At 44.6% G+C, this 11,994-nt stretch overlaps 1 protein-coding gene across 1 annotated transcript; it reads right to left on the bottom strand.

Moving 5' to 3' along the window:
• Positions 1–369: 369 nt before the first annotated feature.
• LOC125507094 (E3 ubiquitin-protein ligase SINA-like 10) lies at positions 370–1,710 on the bottom strand. The gene is made up of 3 exons (XM_048671788.1): positions 1,687–1,710; positions 1,147–1,269; positions 370–1,065 (listed from the first exon to the last, which is right to left on the bottom strand). Exons 1-3 carry the CDS (start codon positions 1,708–1,710, stop codon positions 370–372), a joined length of 843 nt encoding a protein of 280 aa, XP_048527745.1.
• Positions 1,711–11,994: the final 10,284 nt, after the last annotated feature.

The following is an 11,994-nucleotide window of genomic DNA, read 5'->3' as shown; positions in this document are numbered from 1 at the left end:
ACTATCATGGATGTACCTATATACTAAAACATGTCTAGATACATCTATATTTTGACAAATGGAAGGCATGTATTGTGCAACGGAGGGAGTGCTTGTCATCAAAATGGATAAAAAGGGACGTGTCTAGAACTAAAATACGTCTACATACATCTCCTTTTATCCATTTTGATGACAAGTAGTACTCTTACCCAAAGGAACTTTATATCCAACAGACACAAAATATCCGTTCGACTGTTGGAAATTACTGATCTGATGTCGAAGTAATAGCTGCAGCGCCATCAAAACCCACCATTTCTTAAGCTAAAGTAGACCAAGGTAATCCCTATATTAGCATATTACTAAGATAAACAAAAGGTACTGTCGAAACATTTAGGACGTGAGCTTGTCAATCTGAATGTGGAGGGACACAAGCTTAGCCCCGGCCAGCAGCTTGGGCGGAACTGTCAAGAAGGTCAGCTCCTGCACGTCGACATCGCCGGGATCCTTGCTGCTTGTCACCTCCATTTCCACCTTGACAGCGTCGGTCGTGCCTTTGGGCTCCCCCGGTAGGCCGTTCGCCCATAGCTTGGCCAAGTAGTGCGGCAGTGGGGACGCCCCCGCTCTGATGCAGACGACCGACACGGCGATAAGCGCGCCGATGTTGAGCACGCCGCCGACCAAGAAAAACGCGCGGCGGTCCTCCTCCGCGAACAGCAAGAGCCGTGGCTCCGACAGTGGCACTTGCAGCTGGAGCACCTTGCCGTACTGGATCCTGTGCACGGGCATGGGATGCGCGGTGCTGATGTGGTGGTAGAGCGCCGGCGGCGGGCCTTCGTAGCCGCAGACGGGCACGGGGCATTTGTAGGGCGCGAGCGGACACACGCTCTGGTGATCGGCGAGCTTGTGGTAAGTGACGTAGAGCCCATAGCCTTCGTGCGGGCACTCCACCCTCACCGACGAAAGGACGGAGTCCACCACCGTGTTCTTCACATCGAAGCCACCTCCGCGCTCGCACTTCTGGCACTGCCGCTGGTTCCCGGGGCGCTCGACGCGGCAATCCGCGCAGGACAGGTGCCCTCCCTTGCACTGCAGAAATCAATCCAACAGCACATCAATCAAGAAACTGCACCTTGCTCAATCAGCCGAACGGACGAGGTGTATTTGAACCTCATACACTGGAGGTGTCAAGGGGCGGAGGCACAAGGGGTAGTGGAGCACGGTGAGGTCCATCGAGACCTTAGAGAGCTCCATCGTCGGGTCCTGTTCCTGTTCAGTCTGCATGATCTCGCCCTCCTCGTGCACAACCATCCTTCAAGGTGCATTAAATCAACACATGCAAGTACTATCAAAAGAAGAGTCACGGCATGCATGCATGCGTTGTAATTAATGCATCGGTAAACACAAATTAGTGAAATATATCGAGTGCAGTGCTTTGATGTGTCGCGTCAACTCATAGATCAACGAGAAGTTTGATTATCCTCTCCCTCGCGGACTTAACTGCACCTGCCTTTGGCTGTATGACAGGTTGGCCACACACCTGTCGGGCCCACCTGTCATACACGCAAAGACAGGAGCGTCCCTCCCTCGCCCATGAGCGTGGTGGCTGGCAAGACTAGGAGAAGCTTTCACTACATGCTCTCCCTCCTGCACGCGGTGGACATGCAGCAGTTCAATCGGTGCCAGATGGCCAGAAGCGTACTGTAGTACTCCTCCAGTGCAGTAGTACACCATCATTGTTCAACTTCCCGAAGAGGCGAAGAGCCAAGCGCAGCCCGGACGCTCATGTGGCAGTTTCATGTGTAGAGTAGTCTAGATAGCATGTACCGTGCCTGTAAGCTTAAAATCGTTGGGGTCGGCTCCATGCTATGTGGCTGTCTCGAAGTTTTTTTTTAAATTAAAATAGTCTTCTGGCCCTACCTGTCACCCTGGTGATTGTAGTTTGCACGCTCATCTGGTCAAGATAGGAATATATATTTTAATTTGTTTTTTTTTCGAAAAGGGGGACTCCCCGGCCTCTGCATCAGAACGATGCATACGGCCACATATATTTTAATTTGTGGTGGGTAAATGTTAGAGGTTGCAGCAAATATATTGTACACTGCGGGTCTTTCAGCCAAGTTTAGAGGCAAGCATGTGGGGCCAGTGCTATGATGTGTCGCGTCAACTCGTAGAACGAGGAGAAGCTTGATTTTACTACACGCCTTCTCCCTCGCCCATGCGCGCGGTTGCTCGCAAACGAGGACAGGCTTTTGCTTAGTAGTAGTACTTCCACAACAAGCTATCCGTCCCACTCGCGGTGGACGGACATGTAGCAGTGGATTCGACACTGTAGAAGCAGCAGTAGTAACATCATTGTTCGTCTTCTCGAAGAGGTGAAGAGCCAAGCGCAAACCGAACGTTGCCCTTCTAGAGATTTCAACAAGTGACTAGACTACACCGAGACGCAGTACATATGGAGCAAAATGAGTGAATCTGCACCGTAAATAAATACGTACTAGTTCTATCGTTTTCCTCTCCGAGGTGCACAATATTGAGTATACTGACTAGTCTCTTTTTGACACACATTTACATTTTTTGACACAATACAGACGCAAGCGCTCATATACACGCGCATACACTCACCCCTATGAACGCACACACGCACAACACTATCATCTTGAAATTTACGAAGTCACCATAGGCACCTCGTCATCGACGGGTCCATAGGTGCTTGAATGCCAAGGAGGAAGAGGGTAGCGGTTCCCGAGACATTGAACGGTCAATGATGCATCCTCAATTACATGTAGAGGAAATTAATTGGAGAAGCAGACTAGAGCGAGCACGATGTGAATGCAACAGAGTTTGGACTCTCATATAATAAAGGCGCCCCACCACTCCAATCCATCTACTCCCAAGTCTCTACGCAACACTGCTCACTCCAATCCAAGACCAAGTGACCAGAAGCCACAAGCACCTATGGAGGTGATGGACACGAGCGGCAGTCGGCTGTGCCAAATCATCCAAGGCGCCGGCCTGTGGCCCCGCACCGCGCAGCGTTTCCAGACGGTGCTGGCGACCGCATGCATCGTAGCCCTCGCCGACGCCGGCTTCGCCTCTCGCATGGATGACATGATGGTCAACTCCATCCGCAAGTTCACCGCCGTCAAGAAGCACGCGGACGACCTTGCCGTACTGCTCCAGCCCGCGCACCCAGGCTCCTCATTGCCTGCCACCCTCATCGGCCTAGATGGTGACGAACTCTTTCAAGCCCTGGTGGCCCTGCAGGTGCCGGAGGTCGCGACGAAGAATGTGCACCTCGAGGCCGCGCTCGCCGCGCAGCGCCTCGCCATGCAAGAAACCGTCGACCTGCACATCCATGTCTACGAGGAAATCGTCTACATAGGCCACTACAAGGCAAACGAGGACAGAAAGACGTTGGCCTTCTTCCAGCGGCTGGAATCTTTGGACGCCATTGTTCAGAAGCACGTCGACCTGGCCACGAAAGCCGCTGCTACTTAGGCGCCGTTCGGTGGGCCGGCGCCCTGAGTCGAGGAGGTGGACGTCGTTGATGGATGCATCTCTTCTTCTTGCCTCCTGTAACCAGCACTGCATCGCCTCGTGGCCTTAATGTTTTATTAGTATAGTACTCCCTCCGTTCCCAAATATAAGTCTTTCTAAAGATTCCAGCAAGTGACTACTACATACGGAGCAAAATGAGTGAATCTACACTCTAAACTATGTCTTCGTACATCTGTATGATGTATTCCATTTGAAGTAGTATCTAAAAAGGCTTATATTTATGAACGGAGGGAGTATATGGCATTTTTTATTCTAGTTGTAACGTTTTCACTGTGAGGTGGGGCCGCAGTTGAGCAAACCCACCCCACCCACCGGGCGTCGGCCGAGTTTAGAGCAAGTACAATAAGGTGATGTAGGCGGGCTGTAAGACATTAAATATTATATTCTTGCTTACTTGGAAGAGAGAGAAGAGAAGCGGGCTACAAGTTAACAGCCGGCTGCAGCACGTGCTCCGAGGTACTTTGTGAGAGAGTGGAATAGGCCATGTATCAACAAAGTAGTACATATTTATATCTAGCTATTGTACTTGTTGGCTATAAACTTGACTATATGTGACATGGCAACATCATATAGCCAGCAGCTGGCTATATTATTAACCATGCTCTAAGAGAGTAGAAGAGATAAACGAGGGAGGAGGGCTAGCTGTAGCATGGACGCTGTTGTCAGATGGGACTCGTGTTTATAGAATATGAGTACTGAGCACTCGTGCCTCTTTTTTTTGAGGTAAAAATTAGTCGTATGTCTAGTACCACTAGTTGGGTGCGTGCGACCTATAACTGTCATCACTTTAGGTCTACTTTTTGAACCGCGGCCACGCTTCACAGTACATATTTTTCACGCATTTATCCTCCTATACGTACTCCTAGGCTATTTCCACGTGCTCCCATTCGCCGACATGTGGGACATAGAGCATTTGGGTCGTAGTGCATGCACGACTCGGAGCATATGCTGGGGTACTTTACATTTCAGACCTCACGAATTACATGCAAACCCCCCGCAGAAGAATAAATAAATCAATGAATTACTACATGAAATCGGATTATTTTCGTGGAAACCGGAGCACGTTCATTAAATTTTGGACATAACACATTTATAAAAAATGACCGGACCTAAACCAGTCTAAGGGCCTCTTTGATTTTTCCCAAAAAAGGGCCTCTTTGATTCGCAGGATACTGAAAACATAGTAATGGGGAAAGTATGATGGCGATGAACCGAGATGAGGAGAACTCTAACTCAGTTAGAGGTTAGAGTTAGATTCTAACCCTGAACTAACTCTAAACCAAAGAGGTGTATGGATGGCAGGGTTAGATTGACAATAAATGCTCTATCTCAATCATTTGACTACTTTGGACCCTATTTTTAGTTAGACTAAAATAAGTCCCTTGGATCCAAGCACCCTCTTGGTGTGGCCGGCTCTTCTGTGGCCTCCTACCGCTCATAATTGACATAAACGAACCATCTATACAATCAAGCATGCAAAACATGATAATTTTTACTTTGTCCATACAAATGAGATATCCCACTTAAACATACAAGTCGTCAATCAGGCTTCACAAAATAAAAAAACACTTCATGAAACAAAGAATGAGCTAACTCATCACAGAAGTTGTTCACGATAGGGAGGGAGCCCGGAGCCCCTCATGCACCGAGGGAGGAGCTCGCCATCGTCGCTCTGGAGGAAGGCTCTGTAGAGCCCAAGCCCCGGGAACCCCTCCGACGCCGGCCCTTGCGAGTTGAGGTCGACACCGGCATGGGTAGCAGGCCGCTTGCCGCCGACTGGGAACTTAATCTTTGGGCCTCTATAAATAATATAAGCCTGTAACTAAAATACCTAGAAAGGTGAACTGAATCTTTGGGCCTCTATAAATAATGCAATCCTGAAACTGAAATACCTAGAATGGTGAACTGAATCTTTGGGCCTCTAGAAATAATGCAAGCCTAAAACTTAAATACCTAGAAAGGTGAACTGAATCTTTGGGCCTCTGGAAATAATGCAAGCCTGAAACTGAAATACCTAGAAAGGTGAACTGAATCTTTGGGCCTCTAGAAATAATGCAAGCCTGAAAATGAAATACCTAGAAAGGTGAACTTAATCTTTGGGCCTCTAGAAATAATGCAAGCCTAAAACTCAAATACCTAGAAAGGTGAACTGAATCTTTGGGCCTCTAGAAACAATGCAAGCCTGAAATTGAAATACCAAGAAAGATGAACTGAATCTTTGGGCCTCTACAAATAATGCAAGCCTGAAATTGAAATACCTAGAAAGGTGACCAGAATCTTTGGGCCTCTAGAAATATTTATTACCTCCTCAAGCAGCATCAAACAATTCCATGAGTGCACCACAAACCTATAGCAAGTTTGATCAGGATCTACTTTTCCAAATCAGAATTAGCGCTAGAGCAAGCAAGATCAATGATATGGTCGTGAGACAGAGAAGGAACGAACAAACTCACCCCTCTCGCGACCTCCCTGGTAGATGCGCCGCCGCCGCGCACGACAGAGGGAGAAAACGACTGGTGAAGGGGGAGCGGGGCGACCTTCGAAGGTCAGAGGGAGAGGGCGGCTGGAGTAGGGCGGCGGAGGCTGGAAGGAGAGGGCGACCGGAGGAGAGAGAGGGCGAGCGGCGCTTGGGCGGGCGGCCCTATGGGGAACAGAGAGGAGTCGTGCGAGAGGGGGGGAGTGATCTGGTGCGGGCAGGTGAGATTTTTTTAGGGGAGCGATCTGGTGCGGGCAGGTGAGATTTTTTTAGTTCTCTTTTAGTGGGCCCAGGATAACTAACCCAATTAGAACCTCTCCACCGGGCTAGTTTTTTTAGCTGGGTTAGAGCAAACTAGCTCAAACTAACCCCTCTTGTTTTGATAATTTGAGGCTATTTCAACCCAAACTAGCTCTAACTCAGGGATCCAAACAAAGAGGAGTGTTACTGTACATGCTACAGTGTGGACCGTAGCACATTGTTTTTATGGCCATATCACAACATTATTGTTTTCTACTGCTGGTTCACTAGGCTACCGTGGTTCGCACGGCTGGTTCACTGGGCTGCCGTGGTTCGCACTCCTCCGACCTGAGTAGTACTCCCTCCGTTCCTAACTATAAGTCTTCATAGATATTTCACTGTGGACCACATACGGATGTATATATATGCATTTTATGTGTAGATTCACTCATTTTTCTCCGTATGTGGTCCATAGTGAAATCTCTCCAAAGACTTATATTTAGGAACGGAGGGAGTAGTATAGTACTAGTATATACCGCATCATTCTTTGCTCCTTCTTACTACTCCGACATGTGGGAGAGCCAGCATCCGGGTCGATGTGTCATGCACCATATTAGAGCGCGGAACGGAAGGGGGGCATCATCCCGGTCGGAGCGCCAGTAATTCATGACTATAGTGAGTGGTCATATCACAAGTCTTTCCAGCAGTAACGCGCCGTCAAATCGCACAGCCCCACTCGCTCACCCTCCTCGCCTCTCTGTCAAACCGCCTACTGATACATCTCCAACGTATCTATAATATTTGATTGCTCCATGCTACTTTATCTACTGTTTAGGACTATATTGGGCTTTATTTTCCACTTTTATATTATTTTTGGGACTAACCTATTAACCAGAGGCCCAGCCCAGAATTGCTGTTTTTTTTGCCTATTTCAGTGTTTCGAAGAAACGGAATATCAAACGGAGTCCAAACGGAATGAAACCTTCGGGAACGTGATTTTCTCACCGAACGTGATCCAGGAGACTTGGACCCTACTCCAAGAAGTGCCAGAGGCGGTCACGAGGGTGGAGGGCGCGCCCCCCTACCTCATGGCCCCCCTGTTGCTCCATCGACGTACTCCTTCCTCCTATATATACCTACGTACTCCCGACAGATCGAAAGAGGAGCCAAAAACCTAATTCCACCGCTGCAACCTTCTGTATCCACGAGATTCCATCTTGGGGCCTATTCCGGAGATCCGCCGGAGGGGGCATCCACCACGGAGGGCTTCTACATCAACACCATAGCCCCTCCGATGAAGTGTGAGTAGTTTACTTCAGACCTTCGGGTCCATAGCTAGTAGCTAGATGGCTTCTTCTCTCTTTTTGTATCTCAATACAATGTTCTCCCCCTCTCTCGTGGAGATCTATTCAATGTAATCTTCTTTTGCGGTGTGTTTGTTGAGACCGATGAATTGTGAGTTTATGATCCAGTATTATCTATGGAAAATATTTGAATCTTCTCTAAATTCTTTTATGTATGATTGAGTTATCTTTGCAAGTCTCTTCGAATTATCCTTTTTGGTTTGGCCAACTAGATTGGTAGTTCTTGCAATGGGAGAAGTGCTTAGCTTTGGGTTCAATCTTGCGGTGTCCTTTCCCAGTGACAGAAGGGGCAGCAAGGCACGTATTGTATTATTGCCATCGAGGATAACAAGATGTAGTTTTTATCATACTGCATGAATTTATCCCTCTACATCATGTCATCTTGCTTAAGGTGTTACTCTGTATTTAACTTAATACTCTAGATGCATGCTGGATTGCAGTCGATGAGTGGAGTAATAGTAGTAGATGCAGAATCGTTTCGATCTACTTGTCTCGGACGTGATGCCTATATACATGATCATTACCTAGATATACTCATAACTATGCTCAATTCTGTCAATTGCTCAACAGTAATTTGTTCACCCACCGTAGAAAATCTATGCTCTTGAGAGAAGCCACTAGTGAAACCTATGGCCCTCGGGTCTATTCTCATCATATCAATCTCTATCGCTTTATTTACTTGCTTTGTTTTTACTTTGCCTTTTACTTTTCACTTTGCATCTATCTATCAAAAATACCAAAAAAATTATTTATCATCTCTATCAGATCTCACCCTCGTAAGTGACCGTGAAGGGATTGACAACCCCTAATCATGTTCGTTGCGAGTAGCTATCGTTTTGTGTAGGTACGAGGGACTTGTGCGTGCTCTCCTATTGGATTGATACCTTGGTTCTCAAAAACTGAGGGAAATACTTACGCTACTTTGCTGCATCATCCTCTCCTCTTCAGGGAAATCCAACGCAGTGCTCAAGAGGTAGCAAGAAGAATTTCTGGTGCCGTTGCTGGGGAGATTCACGCAAGCAAGTCAACCATACCAAGTACCCATCGCAATCCCTATCTCTCGCATTACATTATTTGCCATTTGCCTCTCGTTTTCCTCTCCCCCACTTCACCCTTGCCGTTTTATTCGCCCTCTCTTTCCTAATCTCCTCCTCTCTTTCCCGTTTGCCTTTTTCTCGTTGCCTTTCTGTTTGCTCGCGTGTCAGTTTGCTTGCTTGTCATTATGACTAGTCTCATATCTTCTCCATTATCTCCCGAGAATGAAGTTCCAAATTTTAAGCAAAGGGAGGGAGAAAATCTGAAAGACGCTTGGTATAGAATTTGCAATGCTCAAAATAGATCTACCAGGAAGCAATCTACTTCAGTTCTTATTCGTAATTTTTATGTAGGTGCTAATCCTTGGTATAGATATATCCTTGATACCATTACCAGAGGGAATTTCTTGGGTAGCCATACTTTTGATTCTTATAATGCTTTAATAGATTTATTTGGCTCACCACCGCTTTTGGTTAATGGAACTACGTTAACTTTGGAGCATGTTGTGCAAAGACTTGAAATTATTGAGAATAAAGTTGCTACCATTGAATCAATTGAAAATCTTGATAAAAAGATCCACAATCAAATTACCCAATATGGATCTAAGGTAGGAATGACTTTGAAAAATATTAAAGAAAAAGAACCCATAGTGCATGAGAAAATAAACATAGATTCCACAAGAATCGATAAACTTGAGGGTATCATCACCAACTTGGGAACCGCTTTTTCTTCCGTACAAAACACTCCAAGTTCGTCTACTAAAAATACTAAGCTTATTTATGTTCCTAAGAATAAGGGTGAATCATCTAGTAAGGAAACTGCGGATCTTAAATCTATAAGTGTTCATCCCAATCTTTTTACCATCATTAGGGAACCTTTTTCTATGAATGAATTTTTCGATCTTTTGCCTAAAAATTTGACAATTACTAGAAATAAAGAAAATTCTAAAGGAGGTAGATGCCTCATTGAAGAATTGCCTACCAAAGATGGCAATACTTAGATCTATCCTTGCTTTTATGCCTAGCTAGGGGCGTTAAACGATAGCGCTTGTTGGGAGGCAACCCAATTTTATTTTGTATTTTTTGTTTTTGCTTCTGTTTAGGAATAAATAATCCATCTAGCCTCTGTTTAGATGTGGTTTTATCTTTTAATTAGTGTTTGTGCCAAGCTAGACCTATTGGATCTTCTTGGATGATAGTTATTTGATCTTGCTGTAATTTCCAGAAACTTTGCGCTCAGTGCCCGAATTGTTAAAAATCACCAGAATGTGATAAAATACTGATTCCAATTGCTGCTAATCAATAAACAAATTATCCAGGTCTTATAATTTTGGTAGAATTTCTTGGGTTCCAGAATTTTGCGTTAGTAATAGATTACTACAGACTGTTCTGTTTTTGACAGATTCTGTTTTGCGTGTGTTGTTTGCTTATTTTGATGAATCTATGGCTAGTAAAATAGTTTATAATCCGTAGAGAAGTTGGAATACAGTAGGTTTAACACCAATATAAATAAAGAATGAGTTAATTACAGTACCTTAAAGTAGTCTTTTGTTTTCTTTCTCTAACGGAGCTCACGAGATTTCTATTGAGTTTTGTGTTGTGAAGTTTTCAAGTTTTGGGTGAATTCTTTTTGATGGATTATGGAACAAGGAGTGGCAAGAGCCTAAGCTTGGGGATACCCATGGCACCCCCAAGATAATCCAAGGACACCAAAAAGTCAAAGCTTGGGGATGCTCCGGAAGGCATCCCCTCTTTCGTTCACTTCCATCGGTAATTTACTTGGAGCTATATTTTTATTGACCACATGATATGTGTTTTGCTTGAAGCGTCTTTTATTATTTGTGTCTTTGCTTGTTAGTCTACCACAATCATCCTTGCTATACACATCTTTTGAGAGAGCCATACATAAATTGGAATTTGCTAGAATACTCTATGTGCTTCACTTATATATTTTGAGCTTGATAGCTTTGCTCATAGTGCTTCAATTATATCTTTTGAGCGTGATAATTTTTGCTCTAGTGCTTCACTTAGATATTTTAGAGCATGGTGGTGGATTTGTTTTAAAGAAACTATTGATCTCTCATGCTCCCCTTAAATTATTTTGAGAGTTATTAATAGCATGGTAATTTTCTTAATGTTAATATACTTGGTATTCAAGATATGTGAAACTTTCTTTTGAGTGCGTTGAATACTAAGATAAGTTTGATGCTTGATAATTGTTTTGAGATATGAAGATGGTGATATTAGAGTCATGCTAGTTGAGTAGTTGTGAATTTAAAGAATACTTGTGTTGAAGTTTGTGATTCCTGTAGCATGCACGTATGGTGAACAGTTATGTGATGAACTCGGAGCATGATTTATTTATTGATTGTCTTCCTTATGAGTGGCGGTCGGGGACGAGTGATGGTCTTTTCCTACCAATCTATCCCCCTAGGAGCATGCGCGTAATACTTTGCTTTGATAACTTCTAGATTTTTGCAATAAGTATATGAGTTCTTTATGACTAATGTTGAGTCCATGGATTATACACACTTTTTCCCATCCTTCCACCATTGCAAGCCTCTCTAATACCGTGCACTTCTCGCCGGTATCATACACCCACCATATACCTTCCTCAAAACAGCCACCATACCTACCTATCATGGCATTTCCATAGCCATTCCGATATATATTGCCATGCAACTTTCCACCTTTCCGTTTATTATGACATGCTCCATCATTGTCATATTGCTAGCATGATCATCTAGTTGACATCGTATTTGTGGCAAAGCCACCGTTCATAATTCTTTCATACATGTCACTCTTGATTCATTGCATATCCCGGTACACCGCCGGAGGCATTCATATAGAGTCATATTTTGTTCTAAGAATCGAGTTGTAATTGTTGAGTTGTAAGAAAAATAAAAGTGTGATGATCATCATTTTTAGAGCATTGTCCCAAGTGAGGAAAGGATGATGGAGACTATGATTCCCTCACAAGTCGGGATGAGACTCTGGACGAAAAATAAAAAAAGAGAAAAAAAGAGGCCATAAAAAAAGGGAAGGCCCAAATAAAAAAAAAGAGAAAAAATGAGAGAAAAAGAGAGAAGGGACAATGCTACTATCCTTTTACCACAATTGTGCTTCAAAGTAGAACCAAGATCTTCATGATAAAGGGTCTCTCGTTTTGTCACTTTCATATACTAGTGGGAATTTTTCATTGTAGAACTTGGCTTGCATATTCCAATGACGGGCTTCCTCAAATGCCCTAGGTCTTCGTGAGCAAGCGAGTTGGATGCACACCCACCTAGTTTCTTTTGTTGAGCTTTCATATACTTATAGCTCTAAGTGCATCCGTTGCATG

This window comes from Triticum urartu, chromosome 5 (assembly GCF_003073215.2).
Source record: "Triticum urartu cultivar G1812 chromosome 5, Tu2.1, whole genome shotgun sequence".
In the NCBI taxonomy this organism is placed as follows: domain Eukaryota; kingdom Viridiplantae; phylum Streptophyta; class Magnoliopsida; order Poales; family Poaceae; genus Triticum; species Triticum urartu.
The sequence above is the reverse complement of the archived record's forward strand: the minus strand, read 5'-3'. Positions and strand labels throughout refer to the sequence as shown.